Below are 26,737 nucleotides of genomic sequence, written 5' to 3'. Positions count from 1 at the left end.
GATAGATTAGTAAAAAAGTAAATACCATATGCTTGCAAGTATAAAGTTGCGCGCATGTGAAGAAGCAGACTCTTGGATTTGTGGTCAATAGCGAAGCATAAGCATAATTTAGTTTTATAAAAATATATTCAATCCGCTAATTCATTTTATTTTATTTAAAAGTGATCGAATGCCGTATAATATAATATAATATAATAACAAAAAGATAAAAATTAATAACACTTTCAAGACGAGATATTAAACCCTTTAAATGGCATGGTTGTGCACCACTGCAGTATGCATTTCAACATGGCGGCAGATCGTTTCGTTGCGTTAGGATAGAATTGAAAATACGATATGTTTACATAGAATAAAACCTTTTGAGGTACAGGTTTATAGAATATTTTGTGAAATAATAATATATCGCCATGGCTGATAAAAGGCAGCAGAATTTGTCGGTATGTATTTATATATTAATACTGTATGTCATTTTTTAATCAAATACACTTTTACACGTGTGTTAATCTTCAATTCGTTCTGCACTATCCAAATGATCGATTTAAAAAATTAACAAATAAAATGACATTTTCAGTCATACTTTTAATCATAGATATAAAACTTACTGTTTCACATTGAAGTATCAGCTTAAAAATAGGTTCATAACAATCGGAGCGGGTGATTTAAAAAGTATCGTGGTCAATTTAAACGTTCTTCAATTTTTGGAATAAAATTATTTCGTATCGTTGCTCGCGTAAACTGTTTTTGACATTGACACTTTACAAAGGTAATAACAACTTTCTTACAATTACAAAATTTCTACATGAAAGTAACATTATATTTTATAGAAAGAAGAAATAGCAAAACAGTTTATGTTACCGGAGAGGAAAAGTAAGATTGCTACCTTACTGAAACAGGATGGACAAGCATATTGTATTTGCAGAAGTTCCGATAGCTCACGTTTCATGATGTAAGTAATGGACATAATTTATGTATTAAATTATTATCTTTATTGCTTATAAATGATGATCGATGTACATTTTCATTTCAGAGGATGTGATGCGTGCGAAGAATGGTACCACGGTGATTGCATAAATATAACTGAGAAAGATGCCAAGCACATAAAACAATTCTTCTGTATCGTAAGAACTCCCTGACAAATATGAATGCATTAATGTTTAATATATCATGTTAATTAAACACATTTGCAGCGTTGTAGAGAAGAGGATCCAACTTTGATAACACGTTACAAACCGCGGAAAACGGACCAGGAGGATCGTAAGTACAAGAAGCATAAGGAGAAAGAGCGAGCTCATCGATACGAGTATGATGCACCTTGGGATCCAACCGTAGTAAAAAAATCATCGAAACATTGCGGAGAATGTACGGGTTGTTTAAGAACCGAGAACTGTGGGAAATGTGATGCATGCAGGTAAAAATTAACGTCGGTAGAAATTGGAGAAATGGTAATTGCTGTAAGTTTCGTATTAATTGAACGTTTAACTGCTAGGCATTTGAAGAAATTTGGACCCTCGGTACGATTGAAACTCAGATGCGTACAAAGAACTTGTCGAGTATTGGGTGATCCGTTAAAGCCCTCGAAGAGCTTCAGCAAAAGTTCCAAATTCATCAAGAAACGTAAGAGGGATTCTAGTAACGAGAGGAACGAACACCTAGAAGTACCGAGACATTGTTACGGGCCAGCTTGCACGAAACAATCACGATCGGGCAGCAAGTATTGCTCCGACGAATGTGGTTTGAAATTGGCAACAAATAGAATTTATCAAGTGCTACCGCAACGGATACAGGAATGGTCGTTGACGCCGTGTATTGCGGAGCAGAATAACAGAAGGGCTTTGGAGTCCGTCAGGAAGCAACAACACGACGTTAGAAGAATACTTCAGGAACTGGATAAAAGACACGCGGAGCTGGATAGAATTATTGAACGAGCGAAGCACGCGACGATCGATCCGCAGGCTGAAGTGGATGACAACGATGATACAGAAATGAGCATGTATTGTATCACTTGTGGACACGAGATTCATTCGAGGACCGCCATAAAACATATGGAAAAATGCTTCAATAAGGTAAATCCATGATCGTTTGTTGTTTTAATTAATTCAATTACATTTGTTTTTTTTTTTAGTACGAGTCTCAAGCATCGTTTGGTTCGATCTTCAAGACGCGCATCGAGGGGCAAGTAATGTTCTGTGATTTCTACAACCCCGTGAATCGGACTTATTGCAAAAGATTGCGGGTCCTCTGCCCGGAACACTGCAAGGATCCGAAAATCAGTGAACTGGAAGTGTGCGGTTGCCCCTTGGTCACAAACGTGTTCGACACTACCGGCGAGTTCTGTCGGGCGCCGAAAAAAAGTTGCGTAAAGCATTACGTTTGGGAGAAGCTGCGACGAGCGGAAATCGACATGGAGCGAGTTAGACAGTGGTTGAAGATAGACGAACTCGTTGAGCAGGAAAGGCAGATCAGATCGAACATGGCCACTCGTGCTGGTGTACTGGCCCTCATGCTGCACTCCACTTACAACCACGAGTTGATGGAACAGATGACGCAAGAACAGAACAGGGAACAATTGGAAGCTATGGAGGAGGAGCTTCATCGTAGGTACGGCTTGCTCCAGAAAGATCAGTCCGTGGAACAGTGATCGTGTTTGCTTATCGCGATGCGTAGAGTTGGTGGTGCGTCGATTCTTCTAACATTTCTCCATAACGTGTTCTGTATATAGTGAAACTTCCGTATCCGCGGAGGTTCGGTTCCAAGCATTTCCGCGGATATTAGCGAACCCTGTATGTAATTGTATGTATATACTATATACATATATCTATAAAGTTTCACTTAGAAAGTATAATAAGGCATTTAATAATAAAAATAACCAGTAATAAAATATAGCAATTATTATCTAAATAATATACATATGTGATACATAATGTTATTTGAATATAGGATCTCTTCAAGATATTTATTGCACTTTAATCGTCAGAAGGATCATCTACTTTGGATGACTCTGGTTCATCGAGCAACAAGGATGTCGATGATCGAGGATCCCCAGTGGTGGAAAATTTGTTTCCAGAAATCTTTCATAAAGTGATTGGAAGTGGTTTCCTCTCTAATTATAGTGATATTGCAAAGGTTTTCATACTTCTGTAATATTTTCTTCCATGGAGGGATTATATTTAATGATTTTTCGTTCTCCAATGTTTGTGCAATTCGGAACATTTCGGAAAATTTTGTTAACGTCCACAATGTTTTCTTTTTTATTTTATTGCGACCGCGGATACTGTAGTGCTTATATTAATACGATTAATATGTGAAAAGTTACTTTCGCTCGAATCGAAATTGAATTGTCGAAGGTAATGAGCGTTTATCCGGAAGCCGATCCGTCAAATTGAACTGTTAAAGATAGTGGGCGTTCGTCTGAAATTTATTTCTCATGCAAAGATAATTAAGGGGGAATTAATTAAAATAGAATCGTCGGAGTATCGATGCTATAAATACGAGGGATCAAGGTACTATTCGGTAAATAAAATATTCTATCGTAATGTACTTGGGTCCTTTTGAAAACAAGGTCATTTGTTACTAGAAACAGCAAATAGCAAAAATCGTTCTGGCCTGACTTTGTATAATTGTGTATTTCTCTTTATTTATAACGTTCAATTAAACTTTTGTAAATTCAAATTCATAATATAATTTTCCATTACCTATTTTAGTGTTCACAATATATCATTTCACATTATATGATTGCACATGTGAAACAAATCAATAACTCGTTATATGAAACATAATTCCAACGTTTCTAAAATTTACCACACTTTAACTTCAATAAATATATTACTTGCTTAATTGTAACCAGTTAAGTTCCGACTCGTCGCTAGAAAGGATATTCTCTCAAAATACTTCTGAATTACAACAGTTTCCAATCGTAACACAGGATATTACATATTCTGGCACAGTACAACTCTCCAGTGTATTTGTGTGTGTTTGTGTGTGTATCTGTATATATATATATCCGTGTGCGTGCGCGTGTGTACGTGTATGTGCGGATGTGTGTATTCATGTGTATAGATATATATATATTTCTTCATCATAAATATATATATATATATATTTATACGTGTTGTACCTTTTGCACTTGCTTGTGTATATTTTTAATGCAAACTGTAAGAATTAAAACGCACGCTCTCACTTCCTCTCAGCATCAGTACTGGCATAGCCCATCGACAATGGAATTAAACTCGAATACCCCCCAAAACGTTCGGGTCAAACTCTCTATAAATAACTAGCTTAATATATTTAGTGTTTGCCAAGTGTTGCGCTCATTATGTTTGCAAAAAAACAATCTGCGTAACTCTAGTTTTCATTTATTTGGAAACGAAGGCTTAAGACATAGATTCAGTTCTTCAATTTCCTTCGCTGCTTTGCTCTTTTCTTCTTTCCCGCACGACAGATGGATAGTATTTATACACGAAATGGTGGTTTCGTCATCACCTTTCCTACCGTTTCTTTCCACTTTTTTTTTCCCCCTCCCCTCCCCCCTTTGACTAAACGACACCCTTCAACTTGCTTCCCTGTACGCGTCAAGGACTTACACGCAAGTTGAACAATGCGCATTGCTGACGCTATCAGCTCTCATTATCTGCTTCCGTGTGATTGGCGAAAAGCGTCGATCGATGGCCCGGAAATCCAGTCGGAGAAAACGACGGAAATATATAATTAAGTTATTATTTTTTTCGTATCTCGGCTCTGAGCGCGTGCACGATATTCGGTATCTATAGGATTTACGTATTTTATTTAGAAACGACGAGACACGACTAAGCAGCCGAAAAGGAATTCTAATTACATACTCTTGACGATCGTCGAGACTTGGTCCCAACCGCAAATGATGAGTTTTCTCGTGTCGTTCTGGATCCACTAATAACGATCGATCATCGATTCGAAATCCCGGTCGTTTGTCGACACCCACGATCAACAACGGCTGCATTCTTTTGCAATTTAGACAAATAAGAAAAGAAAGCAACGGAACGAGAAAAAGCATTTAAAAAAATTATCACAAGACTCGTGGACGCGTATCTTCGGCACTTCTGACAGAGTTTTTATAAATTTTCCACTTCTGTATATTATGGTTTTTTTTACGTGATGTCATTTGTAATAATTTAGTAGACGATCTACACAAATTGTAACAAAGGTTTCACGGATTCGTGTTATTGGGACTGTTCTTTTATGACGCCACTTTTGAATCACCTTGTTATATTAACTCGATTAAAAAATGGAGAATCCATATAATTAGCGATTTAGAAATTTTAACGAAATTTGGAGCGATGTATCGTTCTTCCGCGAGAAGAAGGCATAGAGTGTTTACATCCCCACTCTAGCTGCTATCCGCTGATTTGCTGTCACCGATCTTCGTCATCGTTTTCGACTAATACCTGTGAGTCTGCGGACTGCAACAGAAGTGGGGGTGTAAACACGCTGTGCCTTCTCGTGGAAGAATGATACGTAGCATAGAACGATGATATTCTATGGAACATTTCTTATAAACAATATTACACCACTAGTGGGAATTTTGTTGTCTGATCATTTTTAGAGTAAATTTTCTATAACATTTGGTTTAAATTCATTGTCGTTGGTAAACTTTATGCAATTCTAACATTAGAATGTCATCGTTCAATTTTTCCATAAAATGGCTGTTCACTAATTCTAGGATTCCCCCCCCGCGAGATAACGTTATCCGGTTCCAAATTTTAAATTTATCGATGCGAAAAGAACACAGGTAGAGAGAGACGGAGAGCGATTATGTATGTACACGTTATCGCAAAGCTTCACAGAACTTTCCTTTTCTTTTTATTGAAACTTAAAACTTTTGTTCGATTTGATCTTTCACCTCTTCCTCGCTCGAGAATCAACGTTCGAATATCAAAAGATTCATCAGTTTTACAACGTTCTCACGTAACACGGCAATAACGTTTTTTTTCTCTATCAAAATTCTAATTAAACGTTTTCGCTATCTACTTCGCCCCGAGAATAAAGAATGAACGTCTCGAGCGAGAAAAGAGACAGCTGTATTCTTTCAAAACTTCAATTACCGAACTCGTAACTGAACGTGACCGAAGAAAATCGGTGTCTCCTTTTCTCCCCGTCTCTTTTTACGCCCTTCGCGTGCAACATGACGATCGATTAACGATAATCGATCGTCGCGATCGAAGTTCCAAAAGAGTACAGCCGTAGAATATACAACCGACCGACGATCGATAAATGTATCGACGTTGGACGGTCGGTGGTCGCGAAAAACGGCGGGAAAGGATGCACAGAACGGTGATTCGCCTAATGGCCGCAAGGATAATGACGAAGACGCGACAGTGTCGGCGAGAGATTGAACGTTTTACAGAAGTTGTCTCTTACAACATCTCGTCGTACTTAATCTTGTACTTTAATTTACTAAAATAAACGACAAGATTCTAACAACGGGGCGAATGAACGTCGCTAGGTGTGTAAAATATAATTATTCGATAGATCCGCGTATAGTTTAAATACAAGTTAATCGACGCGTCTAAAGGTATAGCTTTTTGTCTAAGAAAATTCGTCACGGCTCTGCGAGATCCCACCCCCCTCCCTCTAACCTCCCCGCCCACCGCTTCAGAACCATTCCGTCGCTGCCACGAGTGACAAAAATCGATCTAGCAGTAAGATATTGCAGCGTTATCGATCGACGGTATTCGATCCTCGAATCGTCTCGCATATCGTTCTCATCTTTTTTACTTTTTTTTTATTGCTTATGGTACAAGGACGCGATTAACGCCATTCAACTTTTCGTCGTCAGACGCGGGCGTCGATCCTCCCCGACGGCGTGCGTCGATCCTCCCCTAACCGCGTTTTATAACGAATTTCGACGATTTATGTTTGGAACGCTCGGCGTACAGCTGGAAGAAGAAATCGATAATGGAGAAGAGGTTCATCGACGCACGGAGTTTGAGACGCGCAAACGCGATTATCGAACAACGGCGGAGCGTAAAACCAAGAGAAATTGCAGCGTACGTTAAATGCCAGTACGAAAGTGTCAATATCCGGCGTCTCGGTTCCGCAGGCAGTGGCACGTTTCGGTTCTACGATAGATCGGGAATGCCAGATTGAAGTTGCAGGATCATTGTGGACGTGCTCGCGCGGCCGACAGAAATTTACATTTCTTTTCTTTCGTTCGATCGATGGCCGATTCGTCGCGATCGTCGGAACGCGTCAAATATTAATCACACCCGAGGAAAATATTACACGAAACTTCTGGCTTGAAATTTCTGTCCGCGCATGCGCCACAGTTCACCCTCGCAAGATTAATTCTTTCACGTCGACCGAACCGATAGCGTCTTTATCGGATAAGCGATATCGATGATCGAAAACAGATACGGTACCGGCGTTTCGCAAATAAATATTTTTCTATAATGAAACATACAGAGTCGCGATATATCTAAGCACCAACGGATTCGCAAGTCGACGAACACCCACGCGAAAGAATTAATCTCACAATCTGGGAATACCGACGAACACTTTGTTCGACACAGGGGGGCGCGATCTTCGGTTTTGTGTTTGAGGAAGTTCGCATCGCGTGCCCTAAGATAGCGCCCGCCTGGCCGTTTCTCTTAAATTTCTGGTACAGCGATGAGGTTTACTTTACAAGGATATACAATGTGTTGTTGCGGCTAATCGCCTCCATCGAGCTCCTTTAACGCACTGGCTGCCACGTCGCGCGTACTTTCCCGTTAAGTGTTTAAAAAACGATTCGTTCTTAAAGCGAGCGATCAACGAAAAGAAATCCTGATATTGTTCACGGATTCTCGATGGGGTTACAAAAATAATTGTCACGACAGATTTTAGATTATGCGATTTTCAAATTTTGGCGCGCGGCAATCAGCGCGTTAAAGGAAAGAAAACGTCCGAACGTTTGGTCGATCGCCGTGGTCCTTTTCACGCTCGCCACGGTGCTTGGAAAAATTGAGGAAAGTAAAGAGAAAAAGTACAACACACGTTTCTTTAACACCGTCGAACAAAACACGAGCACGAAAAGGGCCTGACGATTGCTAATCGATTAAAGGCTTCAGGCTTATATGTATATATATATATATACATATAATATATATATATATATAGTATATGTACATTTTTTAGATGAAGACGGTTCGATCTCGTTTCGGGATCAATAAATTAGTTCGAAGCACGAGACGTTGAACGACGTTACGGATCGGTGCAATATTGTACCGCAGCGCGAACGGTTCTTTCACTTTTTTTTTTTCACGCCGTATAATCAGTTTGTTCGTTCGTCCTTCTTCTCCCCCTCGTTCGTGTGTGTGTGTGTGTCGTTCGTCTCGTTCCATCTTCGTTCTTCGTTTTTCGTCGGCTTCGTTCTTGCTCGCGGCAAACATCGTAAGTAAACGAAGTAAAGGGTCTGGGTACGTGATGTACGTGTCCCCCGTTAGAGCAGCCGATTTACAGGATTCGCACCGGTGACAATTAGTCGCGAGGTATATACAAGGACAGTTTGGTTATCATTTTTCTTTTTTTTTCTTCTCTGAACAGCCGCAACCCGATACGAACGACCATCGGTGTTTCGGTGGAATCAAGTCACCGCGGGAGACGTTTTTAAGCATTTTAGGGGCTTCCCGTGCCTCGAAGTTTCACCCCGTGGAATCGTTCGTCCCCCTCTTTCCCCCACATCGATCGTTCGCGCGAACACGCGAATCACCCGACATAACATCGATCCATCGTCGAAGGGGAGACGGGGGAAAGCGCCGGTTCTCGTCTTTTCCCTTTTATCCCGTTTGTTTTCCGTCCGTGTCGACTATCGAAACTATTTTCTGTATTTTCTTTTAATTATTATTATTATTATTATTTTTTTTCTTTTGTTCTTCCTCTTCTTGCGCACAGATTAATCTACACAATCTTAAATAGTCGCGAGACACGCGTTAAATATAGAGTACAGAGTAAGAACAACCGGAGCATAAAAAGATGCTTAATGCAAAGTTAGGGACGGGACGTGTGAGACGAGTCGATTTAGAGTTCACTCGGATGATCGGCGCGATCTCGACGGCGGGCAAAAACGAGAACGTAAAAAAAAAAGGTACAACGAGGATGACGATGGGGTGAGATTAACGGCAATAACGATAACGGTGGTGCCGAGCATGCAAAAGACTTCGATAACAGCAAGATATCATTAACGTGTGTTCCTGTATGTGTGTGTGTAATGTTTTCTTTTTAATTTCTTGTCTCTCGTTACTCTTCGATTTTTTTTTATTTAGTCGCAATCGACGCTATAATTTCGTGTATTTTTTATTCATTTTCTTTTTTCACCGTTCAACGTCATCGAATAGTTCCCTGGAAAAGGGCGTACGTTTTATAATTTATTATCTATTAATTGTATTTCATTTATGACCTATTTCAGTTTAAAGATGGCGGAAGAACTGCTCCACTGCAGCGGACGAAGGAGTGGGGTTAGTGCAACGTACGTTCTTTTTTTTTTATTTTAAGATGTAAACAATAATTCGAACGTTTCTAACATATGCTCTTTTTCCAGGTTTCTCCGGTTCGATGTATTGCACCGTTCGTGGGACGCAACCGTGTCTATCGAAGCCTACGTGAAATTAGTAGCGGTCGTTCGGTTAGACTTTTCGCGAGACGTGTCGTTTCGTTTTCTTTTTTCTTTTTTTTTGTGCATTTCTAAGCCCTGACTAAAAGGACAAACAGAGATCATCGTTTAGAGTACAAATATAACGAAATTGAGCGACAGAGAGAGAAAGAGAAAGAGGGTGTACGTGTGCATGTATGAGTAAACCGTTAGAAAAAACAAGATGGACGTGATAGGTCAGAGAGTGTAAGAGAGAAAGTCTCATTGAAGTACAAAACGTAAACGAAGACGACAGAGACAGACAATACGAACGAAATAAAAGTAGAAAAAGACAGGAGGATACAAGTATAAGAGGAGAATATTTATAAGGATAAGGTTATAAGGCAATATTTTCTGCCTCAAACATATTAGGTTGCGCAATTAGTCCGTTCATGATTACTTTATCATAAACTTTTACCGCGTAACGAGAGCAATTAATAGCGAAAGATATCATTTATAATTGGATGAACCAAAGGTAGCCATACAAAAGAAATGGCCGTCGTTCATATTTAGAGAAGAAACTGGGACAACAATTATTGCGGCTCGGTGGGAATGTTTTAATTCAACCATTGTATTCACCACACCTTGTCTCATCTTTTACTTATTTTGTACATTGAAAGTATTTAAGTTTACTCAAAAGGAGGTAGAAGGTCGTAGAACAAAATGGCGCGTATGTCACTGATTAATTAAGTCTTGTACAAAGTTGGCAGTATTTAATATTGTTAGAAACGCGAACGGACTTATTACACGGCCCAATTATTTGTAAGTAACTGTGCAAATAGAATAAAAAAATAAATTTGTAAGAGTAGGAGAAACGAGAGAACGTGTTAAAGTAAAGGGAAAGACAGTGGAAGTTTTGAAAGAGTGCGCAGACATAGCGGGAAGCAATGGCCGACGATGTGGATGGTGAAAAAACGACCATGAGGCGACGTTACGACGTCTACATCGTTGCACATACATATATGCGTGTATGTGTGTGTGTGTGTGTTTGTGTGTACCGCGGAGGTATCCGTAAGAACAGCGCGTTTTTATAACTGGCAGTGTAAGGCATATAGAGTGCTTAAGACTAGAATATAGTGCAGTAAATAGGCCTCTTAAAGCCTTTCAAACTAAGTCCTATATATGTTAACGGACCTACGAAAAAATGTGTCCGCGTAACGCAACGACGAATTATTTACGAGCTCCCGTGACTCGAGCGCGCGCGAAAGAGATCTTTCGTCGCTCTCCCCTGTGGATGACCGATTTTTTTTTTTTTTTATTATCATTTCTCTTTTTCGCTTTCGTTTATATGCTGTCTTTTTTTTTCTTTTCTTTTTCTCGCTATTCCAATACGTCGCGAGACACGAACGAATTATTGAAAGCCACGCGTCTCGATCAACTCGGCTACTGACTTCATGGAGACTTGGTTAAACACGCGTCGCGTTTTTAGCGCTGTCCAAGTACTTCGAAACTCAAACCAAAGATAAGCGCTCGATCATCCAAATAGCTTGAAAAAAATTCAATCTGGTCGAACGTTTGAACAGCTTTATTGCATTCAAGTTACACGAATATTCGCGTTACCACAAATACGAATATATAAATTTACTATATTTGTCCGACGAACATCTTTTTGTACGATATAAGTTTGTACAGAATGGTAGAACGACTATGTATAATAAGTGAAAAATTTATACATTAATTATAAGAGTTATACTTATGTATGAAAATCCTCTTATTCTAAACTCAAAGAAACTTAAAATACTTAACAAGCGAGCAAACTGTCCAAACATTATATTGATATATCATTTTAAGAGTGTCTTTAAGAAGTTCCTTTTTAAACTTCTAGAGTAACGATTAGTTTTAACTCCGTCCAAGCAAACTTTATTATTAAAGTGTAATATTATAATTAAGTAAGAATGCATAATCAAGTTTGCTTGGACAATTAACTTTGCTCGATTTGGTTTGACTATATTTTCAAGCTACTTGAACACCTCTATCGCGTTGTCTCTCCGGCTGTTAATCGGAAGGAATATTCTTATACTTAAAAAAAAAAAGAAAAAACATGTACAACTTAAGGTAACTTTGTTCGAAGGGCAACAACTTATCGAGACGTTCCCTTCTGTTTCTCTAGCGACGCACGTCGTACACGATTTGGATCCATGTGTGTGTTTGTGTGTGTGTAAATCTCTAACGCATCACGCGATCGAACAGCATTGGACAGCGGAGATGTTTCGATTCATAGACTCGACTGACCGACCGACGGTTTTAAAACACGTGTGCTTCGTTCCCGTTTGAAATCGACAGGTCCTGAGAATAATTACAGTATAGCCACGCGACAAAATGAAACGAAAACGTGATCCTTTATTCTTTCTTCCCGGTTTGGATGTATCGAGAGAAAAAGAAGAGAGAGAGAGAGAGAAAAAACAAAGATATTCGAAAAAGGTATCTCGTCGAAAGAACTTCGTCTTCTCGTTTTGGATAGGTCGTAGCTATATATTTATTACTAAAAGTACATGCGAGTTTTCGTACCGTGGCGTGAATTATGTCTTTACTATCAGGATCTTTGTATCGATTTAAGCGTAATTAATGGCAATGTCGTGGGCGTCACGTTATTTTTCCCTTCGTTTCGCTTTCTCGTCGTGCCACTTTCCTCGTGTTCCCGACTCGTTAAAACGTAATCATCTCCGGTTCACGATCCCCTCGAATCACGCGACGTGGCGGCAAGAAGATTATATTACTCGGCGCTTAGTATTCTCGACGCCCGTTCCGTATTCCCTTTCCCATCGAACCCTTTTCCTTTACACGCGAAGTAAGGCTAAAAAACAATGCGCATTCGTATTTTTTTTTATCGTTTTTTTGTTAAACTTTGTTTTCGGTAAGGCACCCCCAGGGCTGAGTATATTCACGGAAGTATTTAGCGATACATACTAGTGACTAGATCATCCTTAAGTCACGCGAGAAAGACGGAAAGGGGGAGCGAAAATAGGGGAAGCGAGAGAAGGAAAAAAGAGTGTCGCGAGTATTGTGCGAGGTAACGAGAAAGACAGAAGATTCAGGATGGTTTTTCTTTTTTTTTTCAACAAGCGAAAGGGAGGGGGAGGACGATATTACAGACGGGATGACGAAGAAAGCGGATGAACGACGGTGAAATTAGAAATTAGGCGCGAATCGGTGGCTCCCGTGAATCGTACGATGAGCGGATGAAACTGATCGACGGCGAGTGGTGAGGGAGGGAGAGGGAGGGGAGGGTAGGGGGGTCAGTGTGACAAAAAAACAAGGAGAAGAAGCGAGAAACGAACAGCATCAAGGGGGAGAATGGACGAAAAATCCGAATCCCAGGGAGAATGAACGCGACTCGAACGCGCGTCCCGCGTCGCGCCGATTTAGTTCTTCCGGCTGGGTGGTGGGTGGGGGTGTGGGGGTAAGGGTGAGGGGCAGGGGCTTCCGTCCGATTTCCCTCTATACTCTTGCTTTCTCCTCCTCGGCTAAAAACGTTTCTATGGCGGTGCAACTTTGAAACGAAAGGTATCACACACGGGGGATGGGAGATGGTGGGGGGAGGGGTCGAAGGATGGCGGGAAAAGTATCGAACGACGCCAAAGAATGATGGACGATAGTCGATGGGATGGAAAAGAAAGGGAGAGACAGACCACAGAGAGAGAGAGAAGAGAGTGAGAAAGGGAAACAAGGCGAGACAAGAAGAAACTTAAGTAACAACTAAATAGAGGGAAGGCAGTGGTGCGTTACTTTGGTATCTTATAATTGGTGTTTCGCACGGATCGACTGAGGTCCGCGACGATGTCTCGTGGGCAGAAGGTCATCGTCATTATTTTTTTTTTATGGTATTTTTTTTTTTGGGTTTTTTTTCTCTTATATATATTTTAATTCCCGGGTGTTTTTTTTGTTTTTTTGTATTTTCTTTTATGCTGTTCTCTATTCGTTCTTTTTCTGCGGGTCACGTCGTCCCTCATCGAGTAAACACGTCGCACGACGACCCGGTTAAATCGTCATCGTCGTCGCCGCCCGAATAAATCGATCGTCGTGCTCGAATGACGAGGACCTAAAACTCGCGTCACCGATCGTTCGCTTGACTAGGTCAGGAATGGATCCCCTTCCATCTCGTTCCGGAGGATCGAAAGCACGGCTCCTCGAAACGGTCAACGCGGTTTTCGAACGCGCTGGCCACGAGAGAACAAGGACGAGGAGATTATTAATTGCATCGTCATAGGTGGATCGAAAGTAACACACAGCGATGACCGTCGTGGCTGCTGGACGACTCTCGTTTTAGCGGTTTTCTGTCCCCATTCTAAACGGCGGTCTCGGTGTGACTGTGACTCGAGAGCCTCTCGACGTCTATCTCGGGTATGGTCAGCTCGTCTGGGTTGTTGTCGGCGTATTCGATGCTGCTCGTCTGCGAGAGCCGCTTGTTTAAGGACGACTGCTTTCTCAGTACCTCCGCCAAGGTAGTGCTGCTGTGCTCGCTCGTGTAGCGCGCGTCTAGGCCCTGCCGAAATGCGTTCACTACGCGGATCTGCAAACGGAAACATTTCTGTCAGTGGCGTGGCAAACCTTGGGCGTTTTGTCTCGTTCCAACACACGGTGGGAAAATTACACCGTCAAAGATCCATTTAGGGAGACGCGAGGTTGATCTTCCATCCCCTGTACAAACCGTCCCCATTTCGAAATTGATTTTCACGGGATAAAACTTTGAGACAGCTCTTACATGCGGTACCAATTAGGATACCAAACGGTACCAAGCTAGGATAAGCCTAACTTGGCCTTCACAGGGGCAAAGCTACGTGTTTGACTTTGGTGCAATATCTCTGTGAGCCTTAGATCAACTCCTTCGCGAGAGAGTTGTGATTTTTTAAAAATTAATAATAATTTTTCGCGAATATCGTTGTTAATTATTCGAATCGATTGGCCTTAACACGTTCGCTACCACCAGCGATGGTGTTTGAAACACCTCGAATCTAATCCTGAATATTCCAGGTTTCGATAAGTTTCGAAAGCTTAGGGAACACAAGCGTTTGTATTATTTTTGTATAAGCGATTACATTGACGTAGGATTTCTATTATTCTTATTTTTGTTGAACACGTTCCGTGCCACGTGTACCATTAATGGCGCCTGAAACATCATGGTTTGACCGACAAGTCGGGCAAAAACAACTTGGCACGGAACGTGTTAATTAAATAAATTTAGCGACCATTATAATTATTAAGAAATTATTAAGAATTGTAAGACTTTCAAGACCTCTAGGCTTCGATTCGAATTCGAAGTAATTCGATTTTTCCGCCATTTTATAGATTCGAAGCATTTTAAATTTTCTCCACTAATGTTTACAATCATCACGCAGGTATTACCATCTAACTGCGATGTAACCGTAACCGTAAATATTTAAGGAAGTATTCCCATTTAGGGGTATCTATTTCTGGCGATTTTTAAAATAAAGAATTATTGTATAATTATAGAGCAAAGATTTTAAAATCTTTCTCACGTGTTTAGTCATTTTTCAAAGTAATACAGTACAATTTTCATGCAATAATCTTTATTATTACTCAAGTTATTGCATGTTTCCTACAGTGTATTGTTTTGAATGGCTGCTATGGTATCTAAAAAATGACGCGAAGAGTCTTCTTCAAATTTGTCAGATATTTATTACTAAGTAAATGTTCCTTTAACGTGTGAGCCAAAATGATGTTAATATTAATAATAGTTTTCTTTATTTATCACCCGAGGAAGTTTTATAATTTTTTACTTTATACAGCCGCCATTTTGTCAGCAATTTAAAATACCATACTGCAGGAAACATGCATTTATTCAAATAATAATAAGAATAATAGTATGAAAATTTATCCGTGTTATCTTTAACCCAAACCAAACATGCATGCACCGTTTCAAGATTATTCATCTATAATTATAATAAATATTTTATACCAAAAATCGCTCTAAAAACGCTTCTAATTATCAGGCAATTACCACGTAATAACAATGCAATTACTGTGGGATTCCATACAATTCTATCGCCACAAATGTAATCAGATTACATTTCGCCGAACTTTTGCAATTTTAATTATACAAATTGCAAGTGTAACACAGCAACTCTATTCTGCAACAGAATTTACTTATTTTCCAAATAAACAGAGTTACTAAAACATACATTATCACTATCGTTACATTTATATGTACTAAAGGATTCTCCCATAAATAAATAAACAGAAAAATCGGCGAGTAGCGAACGTGTTAATATCTAAACGGAAGTTCGAATCTTCTCCTGCGCGCCAATATTCGCCGCCATTTGTGAATGAACAGAACATCGACGAACAGAATTCCGTTTCTTCTTGTATATTCTGAAGGGGATACGACGATCAACCTCTGCAAACAGATTAAGGAACAATCATGTAGATATATAATTATGTGTATGCATAAAGAGACAGAAAGCAGCGGCCACACGAAATTACTAGAAAAACTAGCGGGGCTTCGTTGCCCTGCACAGCAAGGCAATAGTTAAACACAGAATTTAAAGAAACGACGTCGATGGCGATCGAAATTGATGCCCGCGGCCGAACGGTTCGATTTTTCCAGCGTTTCTGGAACATTCAACATTACTTTCCGGACGCTCGTGCCTCGACAGGGCAGCCAATTTCACGGTCCATCGACGTCACCGCCTCAAATAATGCTTGCAATGTCACGCAACACCACATGCACCCGTTGATCGCCGGAAACTTCACGCGCGATTTCATCCCCGTATCCGGTTTCCGCGGCGACACGGAAACCCGTCCACACGGAGCGAAATCGTCAACTGTCGCGAAACGCGATCATCGAACTCGATGCAGCAAGCGGATATGCGAGGCTTTGCCGAGAAGCTTCTCACATTCCTCGAGATTGCTTCAAGCGCAGTTTCAAATCTGTCCACGCTGGATACCCCAATGGAATCTCTATTGGTTCTTCATCGAACAAAAAGAAAAAAAAAAAAAGAAGAAAAGAAAAAACAAATAAGTAAATACTCTGAGCCACTTACACGATCAAACAAGCCAGCAAGTAAATACCTTTTGCAATGAGTTCGTCGCCGCTGTTGTTAAAGGTATAGGCGATAGCTACATTGGGAACAAAATTATTTGGTCGTTCGAGGCCACGTCGCGCATCAGCCAATCACGGCGACTCTCATTTTTTGACCAACGTAGAGAAACGGTTTTGAAAATAAATCTATCTAAACTGTTACGATAGAGGTTTTAGTTCTCGAAACAGGAACTGTTATGAGCGAAAATGACTCTTGTTCAGTATCTCACAAAATTTTTCTGATCTTGGATGCCCCCTTGTGGTATCCAAGTTCCGAAGAAATATAATATAAATAAGTGTTTCTTGATTAAATAGAATTTTTTAAATGCCCCACAAATAATAAAAATTGCCCAAGAAACATTGTTCTAGCCTCTTATTATATCGGTTTTGTAGTGATTCCATATAAGTTTTATTTTAATTTCATTATAATTCTGTAGCATTTCTAAAACTGAATATATCACTTCTAATCCACTAAAGAGTTCTGTTTCGATAAAACATTCATTTAGTAAAATCTAGGATTTACAATTTTTAGGCTTCCACAGCAACAATATGTATACTAATTTCATTGAGAATGCATTAGGTATACATTAGAGTGGCCCTTAGATATAGGGATTAAAATTTCTTTTGCCAAATTCAACTTTTTGCGAATCTAGTCTTTCTAAAAAAATTATTTTTTTAAGCTTCTGTAAATTTACTGTGTATAATGTTTCAAATTTAACTGTATGTAAGATGTACACGAATTACTTATTTAATTGCAATTAACACTGTACATGAAATTCATAATTATGTTTGAATATAGTATGAAAACTACTTTTACTCTCCTTTGTGACTACTAATAAAACCAATATGGAAACCGATATTTTTATGAATTCAGATTCTTCATAACAGTTATAGAAAATAAACAATGCTTCAGATTTAAATGGCCATACTTGAGATACGAATGTAGAACCAAAGAATTCTCATACTTTTTTGTATGTATATTATATTAGATTAGAATATCTAATGTATATAATAAGCCCTGTATATCTATTAAAGAACACGTCCTTAAATAAATAAATATATAAATCTCCAACAAAGGGAATGTCAGTATTGATACTCGCCAATTTTAATGAAATTTAGCAGCTTACACGTAGGTCCACACGTTTAACAATTGTAATCAGAATTATACAATAGTTGCAAATGATCAGTCAAGTAGATTCCAATATCTGCCATTTATTTAATCATTATTAAATTTGTCTAATTCTCTTTCCACAAATATCAACTAACATATCTACCAGTTTATTTTTCATCTGCAATCAACTTTCATCGATAAAGTATTGTTCAATTTTGACATTTCAAATATTTAATTTAAAGTTAGAAACATCTAAAGTAAACAATCTTCAGTTTCTTGTTCTATACACTTTCCCATTAAATAATTTTCCCATCCATTCTTGTAATAAATAATGGTGGATTCGTATATATGTGTTTTTAATCTGAAAAAATATTCTATAATTAAAATCGGCGAGAATCAATAGCGAGATGTCCCGTGTAAGCAGGGGCTGATCTCTGTGACCTCGAACGGCCATTTTAATTTTATCCTGGCGACGGGTATCGTCCACGTAAAAACAGGATGAAGAAAAACCCCGCGCATATACACTTGCATCGGACGGCGTAGTTGTAATACAGCGTGACAGATTGCAGAGACTGCGAACTGGCATGCAAATGGCGAATCGCGTACTCGACGAACATTGCTATCAATCAGCCAAGATTTAACCCCGACGGAAAAAGGACTCCTAAATCCAAAAAACACCTGCGAGAGAGTACGCTTTTTCGTTTCTCGCCACGTATGCGTATTTTTCACATTTACAGTTACATATATACATATATACATATACATATATATACGTACATATATATACACATATATATATATATGTCTCTCTTTTTGCTTCCTTCCTTTCTTGCATTTTCATGGAGGTGGCAGGAAAATGTGTCGCGTCGATTCAGGTTTTTTTTCTTTTTTTTTATAATCTTTTTTTTTTTTCGATTTCGATTGGTTTTGACAGAAAACATAGAGGGAATACTTACACGATGCGTCGGTGGAGAGGTCCCCTAACCAGGCTGACAGTCAGACTCTTTAACCTGGCCGAATATCCGATTTAGCGTTTTCGCTAAATTGGCGTCACTCTGGTACTTAAAACATGCACGCCTACGTCGCGCAATGCGCTCTGCTGATCAATCAAACACTCCCGTAACGGGACAAAACGTGTCGTCCCTTCGCTCGGGGCTCGTATTTTTTTCTTTTTTTTTTTTTTCGTTCGTTCTTTTCTCTTTCGAGCAGCTCACAAGTTCGACGCGCGTCCGCCGATTTCTGACACGACGAACGATACGCTTCCGATCGCGATCAGTCCCGGGAAACTGGATGTTTCGGTTTCTACTTTTTTTCACGGCAATGTTCGTGCAAAAACGAGTAGAAAATGTGTAACAAAGTTTTTTCGTAAGACCTTCCTTTGTCGAGAAAAATAACATTGAAAATCGGTGGGATGCGGCGCAAGGCGACCGATTGCAACGTTACGCCATTTTTGTCAATTTCTTTTACTAATAACGAACTTTGGACTATGATTTATCGAAATGGTTTCTAAGGATAATTTAATTAAAGCGATTGTCTAAAATATTGTCACGTTACAATATACGGACTTCTGACTGGAAACAACAGTTACTCCCGTGCGCCACAGTCTGCTGATTTTCAAAGTCGTTTCTCTCGGTAACGAAGAGTCTTACAAACAAATTTTATTCTACATTTTCGACTTATTTTTGCATGAAGAATTACTCATTTCTCGGTACTACGATTACTGGGACACTTTGTACACTTTTTTAATGAATTTATACCTAGATTAACTATTAGAAGACGTAGCTTTATCCGTTAGGCGTTTTATATTATTTCGTGTGGTTTAATTTTATAAATCGTATAATGATCAATGTCAATAAGACTTGAGTGTATTTTATTCGTTATCTAATTGAATTATATTTGTCGAGAACCCAGAGATAGCTAAAATTTTTATCCAGATGGAAATTTCGAGCAAAGAATTGGTTCTCTACGCGTTAAACAAGAATTATAATGGAATATTTTACAACGAGTAAATGAAAATTAAACTGTTCTACAAATGCCACGAGTTGGTTTTATTTTTTATCTATTCGAATTATATTTGTCGATGAACTTGAGATAGCCAAAATTCTTATCAAAATAGACTGTTTTCATTCTCTACTCGTTGAACAAAAAATTAAAGTTTGATTTACATAATGGAACATTTCAAGATGAGCAAATAAAAATTGAACTCGTTCGTAAAAGGCACGAATAGATTGCTATAAGTTTGTTTTAATCGTTATCATTTCTATTTGTTCATTTTAAATTGTTTTGGAAGGAAGTCGTATCGATCGTCCGACAAAAATCAGCCATAATAGACGTTAAGAGAACAAAGAGAGAAAGAGAGAGAGAAAGAAAAAGGCGAATAGTGGCGAAGTAGAGAAAAGAAGGGTCGGTTTGTAGCGCGTAATAATCCGTCACGATTGCAGCCCTGTTCGAGCATGAATTCGTGCACTGTTGAGGATCATTATTATAATGTTCTATTAGAATCCCGCGTGAAATTTGAACCCGATTTTCGTTGGAAAACCAATTAACCAATGACTTTGTATATAGTTGTCACGAGGACTGGTAAAAGCTTTCTATTTTTCATTAAAAGAACGTTAACGATTTCGAAGTTAATAGAAAACTATCTCGAGTTGACCGTTTTGAATTTCTTGTCTATTTCAAATAAGTAAAATGCCTGACTTCTTCGAAGAGTTTATGAGTCTATCGCCCTGCGTCGATAAAAACTGCGAAGCATCTTCCTTGGAAACGTTAATTCGATCAAAAATACTGTTTATGGGGTTACGAAACTCGTGACGGGCTAAATGATAAGCTTGAACATTTTTCCCTCGAAATAAGTACATTATTTTATCAAATATTTACCCATTAAAGGATGTATGTCAAAGTGAAAAGAATTTTATTAAAAAATGTTGATTTCTGTAAAAGTTATGGTCTAATAGCCGAGTTATCTGAGGCCAAAAGGTTATACAACAATCCAGATTAGTATAGCTATCGTCAGGGGTACAGATTTTTGTTGATTATTATTTTCAATAGAAAAAAGAGAAAATATTAGAAGTTTTGTCGATTGCAAAATTTCTTTATTTTCCGGTTTCAGAAGATTTGGTCGTTCCAAATAGAACACATAAACATTTCTGAAAATAGTAATTTTCGGATAAATAAATCCTATTACTTTCAGGATTCATTCTACCATAAAACACTGATAATTCTATTAAAAAGAAAGAATCTTTTATATTGCCTTTAATTATTGCCTTTAAATATTATTTTATGTGGTAAGTAGATTTCTAATAATTCGAAGTCGTCAACTGTTGGGTAACGAATGGAATATTTTATAAAATTTCCTTATCTTTTAGCCCGTCACCCTTTAACACTAGATTTTCGGAGCCTGTCAACCCACAATTAAAATTACAGAAATTGTAAATATTACTTTTTAACAATTCATGTTGAATTTGATTAATGTAACGATACGAATACACATTATAACTGAAAAGAAATCATTTTAACGTGCTTGTTAATACGACAGATTTCAATAGAAATAAGTATAAAAACAATGTCCGTAAATCTAGCGTTAACCCATTTGCATTATTGGTGTATATACAGTGTGTTTCGTTCAACTGAAAATGTCGTAAAATTATGCATAACAGTTGGTATGGAGGGTGATATTATTTGGTCTAAATGATTTTTTTATTTTGCTGGTAGAGTAGCCAGGGATACTTCAAAGTCACGAATACACATTTTCATTTACAGTACTTCGAAATATCCTCCACTGTTCCGCCAATAAAAAAATCTTTTACATCGAAAAACAATCTCCTCCTTGCAACGAATTACCGAAATATTAACTTTGTAATCTAAAATTTAATAAATAGAAAAATTATTGATAAGGACACGTCTTTCGTTTTATCGTGCGATGCAAATGAGTTAAGAAATCTGCTCGAACACCCGATTTATCGTGAGGGTTTTCTAGAAATACGACTAGCATCGTTCGAAACTGCAATTAAATGATTTTTACGCATAAGTAGGTGTTCGTGAGTCCGTTAACACGACTTATTAAAAAAAGTACGTGACAAGTACTAGATGTGGCAAAATCGTGATGCATGAAACAATAGTAACGTGCCCGTGGACACGACGTGGATCGTTTGTGTGTGTGTGTGCGTATTCGTGTGTGTGTATACGACCAGGAGAAACGAAAACGTAAATTAAATTCGAAAATCGTCCAACACACGATCACAGAAATTCGTGTCAACAAGAATCAGAAAAAAATATTAAGAGGATTGTACAAGATAGCGTAAATATAAATATAAATATCTACATTTATTTACATACGTAAAAAAATGTTTAGGTAACATTATCGAGAAACGAATAGTTAACGAGATATATTTATTACTACAATAATTTTTTATGTAATTGTAGCTCCCACATTGGCTTATAAATAACATTCTCGTTATTTATAATATAACGCTAGATCAGTGTGCCGTCCGGGACAATAATTTTCTACTTCGAGAAGTCGAGAAAGTTTATGCAAATAAATTACAGTTGTCTGCATTATTTTTATATTCCCCAAACTTGGCACGAATTTCAGCGACAATAAGTTAAAATGTCCATTGGCGTAATCGATCCTGTCGTGGAGTATACGTTCGAGACAGTTTTTTTATGAAATCATTGTTTACGTCTGTTCGATCCCGGGCTATAGTGTTCGAATAAAAGTGGAAGCGACGAGAAATGTACGCGAACCACGTCGTATCGTGAATGCAATCAAAGGTATCGTCGCTACTTGCTTGCATGTAAGCATAATCAGCCGAAGGACCAGCAACTCCGTTCAGTAAAAAATGGTTGCCCTTTAATCGAACAACGACCCAAACGCTACTGATACAGCAGACTTTTTGGCGGAAACGCCTCGTGAAAGAGGAAGTGATCCTTCCGAGCGAAAAATAAAGAAAAAGTTTCGTTTCAACTACGCCTCTGCCCTTTCCCAACGACTCTAGCGACTAGGCACACTAATTCCCGCTTTCGAGTGACCGAAATCGAGACAACGCGACGCAAAATTAATTTTTTTTCCAGACATTTTGTACTACACGTTCACGAGAGTATTATTAATAACCTGGCGAGGTTTTCTCGATGAAAACGTGTCCAAACACGATGACATTCGGACTACTTTGAATTATACATTGGTCGAGTCGTTTTTTAAAAACTGCCAACTATAAAAAATCAAAAGTAATTGGAATATGGCCGAGTTTGGACTCATTTTCATCGGGGGAACCTCACGAATTCATCGAAAGTACTTATATTTTCTATAAATACTATAATTTGTTTTTTGTTGTTCTGTTATTTAAAGATATGCATTTTGTTCATTTGAATAGTAGTAATAATAATTATTCGTCATGACAATATTATATAGAAACGAGTTCCTCAAATTATCTGCCACAAATAGTAGTTCAATTATGAAAGAACGAAACTCAAGTTTTTACTCTATGGTTCAATTTGAACAAGTTATCTTTCTAGCAATGATCTTTAAGAATATCACCAATTGATCTATTTATCGATTTAAGTTAGTAAATTATACCCTTTTTTCCTGCGTACTGTTACTCACTGGAGAACTTCTTTTGTACAAACTAGAAAAGGGTAAATATACTAGAAAACGTATTTTTGTTTCCATTGATGCTTTCATTACCCAAAATAAAAACGAAGCATACACTTTAAAATGACTGAGAAATATAGTAATTTTAATTTTCATTAATGACTGAAATTCGATTATCATGAAGGAGTAATAAGAAACGTCACTCGAAAGCGGGAACTACTGGTATGTACCTCGTTTCGATGGAAAACGGTTGACGACGAACGTTCAATTCGAAATTACAAATGTTTATGTTGTTTATGAATATTTTTATAGCTTCGTTTGCCATCGAAACGAGGCGTATCGGTTAATTCTATCACCGACTATCATTCAGCACTGCTTATATCGTCGTTACCAAAGAGACAGCGAGAGAGATAGGGTAAACTGTGAGTACGAAGTAACAGAGCGCAAGTGCAACGTGCTGCTGAAAGAGTCGCGAGGAGATCCTCGTTTTAACTATCGATTAAGCAATTGGTGCATTTTCGATGCCGGTGATCTTCGAGCGAGTCGTTCTTTAACGCATCAGAAGCCTTTCTATTCTCTATCTAACCCTCCATGTTCTATACTCGACTAGTTTCGAAGTAAAATCAATTCTTTTGCAAACAGAAAATCACTGACAAGAAGCAAACCCCAACTGTACCACTTCGATTCCAACGATCTTTTATATTACAGAATGCTAAAATACATATTTCTAATAATATGTTTGAAATATCAGTCGTAGATACTCAACAATTTTAAAGATATAATTAATTATAGATGTCATGCATCGAATTCTGATTTATTGATAATAAACCATTAGGTGTGTAACGTATTTTGTTTTAATTAAATTTTGAAAACTATCGAGTACATACACCAAGTATTCCACGTTTATCATTAGAGATATGAATTCTATCATCCTAGAAAAAAATCGTTAAAAACGAAAGGGTATATTTGGGGTTCTTCTCTTGTGAGTATTTTAATATAGTAGTGTTACGTACTAATTTTCAATAAAAGAATTTCTATACCAACATTTTATCTATCAATAAGTTATGAAATATACAGGGTGTTCGGCCACCCCTGGGAAAAATTTTAATGGAGGATTCTAGAGGCCAAAATAAGACGAAGATCAAGAATACTAATTTGTTGACGATGGCTTCGTTAAACAGTTATTAACGTTTAAAGTTCCGACCGTACTGAATTTTTTTCTCGAAAATGCGCAAGATTTCAGGGGTATGTCTATTGACCAAAAATGATTGTAATTGACTCCCGCAACTGAAAATAATTTTTCCAAAACGATTTGAAATTTTTTTTTTCCACCGAAAAATTTCACACCTTCTCGAATTTTTTTCTAGAAAGTGGGTAGGATTTAGGGGGTATGTGTGTTCACCAAAATTGGTTGTATTTGACCCTAGAATCTAGAAATAATTTTTTTAGAACGATTCGAAATTTTTTTTTTTCGCCAAGAAATTTAGGCACCTACCCCCTATCGATTTTTCTTAAAAATTCGTTTTTCATTTTTAAAAAATTTGTTTGACGCTGTACAGAAAAGTTGTCTAATACTTTTTTGTAGGTACCCATGAGCTCTACTTCAGAAAAAAGTTTCATTGAAATATATTCACAATTGCAGGAGTTATGGCTGTTTGAAAATTGGACCATTTTTATGGGGTTTTTCTCATTTTGCGGGGTCAAGGACCAACTTTTCGAATATTTTTATAATTTCTATATATTCTACACTAAAATACGCGTCGTTTGCTTTTTTAAACATTAAAATCGTCCAATCCATTCAGCAGTTATGAAGTTTTAAAGATATGCATGAAATTTCAGTGAAACATATCAACGGATAGTCAGACATCACATTTTCGGTAAAGAATTTTTTTCTCGAAACTGAGTAGGATTTCGGGGGTGTGTCTGTTGACCAAAAATGCTTGTAATTGACCCCTGCAACTAAAAATAATTTTTCCAATACGATTCGAAAGTCTTTTTTTTCACCCAAAACTTTCAGCACTTACTCGAATTTTTTTCTCGAAAATGGGTAGGATTTCGGAAGTATGTGTATTCACCAAAAATGCTTGCAATTGACCCCCGCAACTAAAAATAATTTTTCCAGAACGATTTGAAATTTTTGAATTTAATTGTTAATAACTTTTTAACGAAGCCTCCATCAACAAATTGGTATTCTTGATTTTCGTCTTATTTTGGCCTCTAGAATCCTCTATTAAAATTTTTCCCAGGGTTGGCCGAACACCCTGTATAGAATGCCATTGCAATACTTTATTTACAGACTCTATAGTTATTCAGATTTGTACAGTACTACTTTGTTTCTTGTAGTCTGCCTCTAATTATAGGGCCTGTAAAAGAACCTGTATACTAAAAACATTTTATTTATTATTAAGTTATAAAATACATAGAATATCATTACTATTTACTTGCAGACTCTGCAGTCACTTAAATTTCTTACATGATCCAGACTGTAGAGTTTGCTAGTAATTTTGTAGTGGTATTCTAGGTATTATACAATTCAATAATAAATGTATTTTAATGCCACTTTAAATGCCATTAATATATAAATTTGTCTATTGACTCTTTGGTTACGCAAACTTGACACGCGATCTAAACCGTGGAGTTTCTAAGTTAATTTATTAACTAATGGCATTTTGTATACTTTATAATTTAGTAATAAATATATTTTACAAGGTAACATCAAACGTCAGCAGTATATAAATTTACCTACTGACTCTGTAATTACTCGAACTTGGTACTTCATCCAAAGTTATTTTGATGTCTCCCCTCTAGCGTAACAGTCAACGAAGTTCTAAGAAAGGTTTAATAGAAACAGATACTTCAAATGAATGCAATATAATTTTCCAATTGTCCCCAAAATATTGAAAGCTGTTGGGCTAGGGTAACATAAAATATTGTGTGCAAACTCGTGTATAAACATTCTCAGTCTCAAACTCGATGCTCCCTTACAGCGTTTACTTCGAATAGCTTTCAGAGCTTAGTGATATCAAGCAATCACTATTTTCTGCCTCAAGTATAACGGAGTAATAATAATTATTACGTGCAATTATCGACTTATTCAGACATGGTACGTAATCTGTTAAAAAGATTTAAAAATCTTATTTAATGGAATATAGGAACTGCTTTTAAGACAAGAATCACTGAACAACCCTTATCAAAGAATACTCCACTAATTTACAATGAAATTCTCTTTTTAGGAAATCTGTTCCTAAATACCATTCTGTAAATTCACTTAAGGGATCAGCACCGGAAACAAGTCAATTGTTATTTAATATTAACTAATTTCGGCGCCTGACACTGTGCTTATCGATTGGAACGTCGAACATA

General features: G+C 37.7%; 2 protein-coding genes across 10 annotated transcripts in view; one reads left to right on the top strand and one right to left on the bottom strand.

Annotated features, from left to right (window-relative positions):
* Positions 1-257: 257 nt before the first annotated feature.
* On the top strand, positions 258-3,477 carry LOC143351418 (CXXC-type zinc finger protein 1). 3 transcript variants are annotated; one of them, XM_076782891.1, is made up of 7 exons: positions 258-437; positions 825-946; positions 1,028-1,118; positions 1,188-1,408; positions 1,487-2,063; positions 2,123-2,598; positions 2,938-3,477. In XM_076782891.1, the coding sequence occupies exons 1-7, from the start codon at positions 408-410 to the stop codon at positions 3,080-3,082; spliced, it is 1,662 nt and encodes a 553-aa protein (XP_076639006.1). In that variant the 5' UTR covers positions 258-407; the 3' UTR covers positions 3,083-3,477. The 3 variants fall into 3 exon arrangements, 2 of the variants coding, with proteins under 2 accessions (XP_076639006.1, XP_076639007.1); XM_076782892.1 differs by having other exon boundaries at positions 259-437; positions 2,975-3,127; XR_013081737.1 differs by having other exon boundaries at positions 260-437; positions 2,123-2,780; positions 2,938-2,953.
* A 1,043-nt stretch (positions 3,478-4,520) lies between these two features.
* The window catches only part of Pmca (plasma membrane calcium-transporting ATPase 3), a 146,784-nt gene continuing 124,567 nt past the window's right edge, over positions 4,521-26,737 (bottom strand). For 3 of the 7 annotated variants that reach the window (XM_076782859.1, XM_076782858.1, XM_076782860.1), the window contains one exon: positions 4,521-14,147. In XM_076782859.1, coding sequence (XP_076638974.1) covers positions 13,923-14,147 — 225 coding nt within the window. In that variant the 3' untranslated portion in view covers positions 4,521-13,922. Of the gene's footprint in view, positions 14,148-15,145; positions 15,993-26,737 lie in introns of those variants that run through there. The other 4 variants (XR_013081734.1, XM_076782865.1, XM_076782863.1 and 1 more) reach the window with 3 other exon arrangements.

Source organism: Colletes latitarsis, chromosome 2, assembly GCF_051014445.1.
Source record: "Colletes latitarsis isolate SP2378_abdomen chromosome 2, iyColLati1, whole genome shotgun sequence".
Lineage (NCBI taxonomy): Eukaryota > Metazoa > Arthropoda > Insecta > Hymenoptera > Colletidae > Colletes > Colletes latitarsis.
This window is presented reverse-complemented; position numbering and strand designations above follow the sequence as displayed.

Coding starts and splice junctions, on each gene's coding strand:
- LOC143351418 (XM_076782891.1), top strand. CDS start 408: ATGGCTGATAAAAGGCAGCAGAATTTGTCG. Junction 947..1,027: donor GATAGCTCACGTTTCATGAT/GTAAGTAATGGA, acceptor TTTTCATTTCAG/AGGATGTGATGCGTGCGAAG. Junction 1,409..1,486: donor GGGAAATGTGATGCATGCAG/GTAAAAATTAAC, acceptor TTTAACTGCTAG/GCATTTGAAGAAATTTGGAC.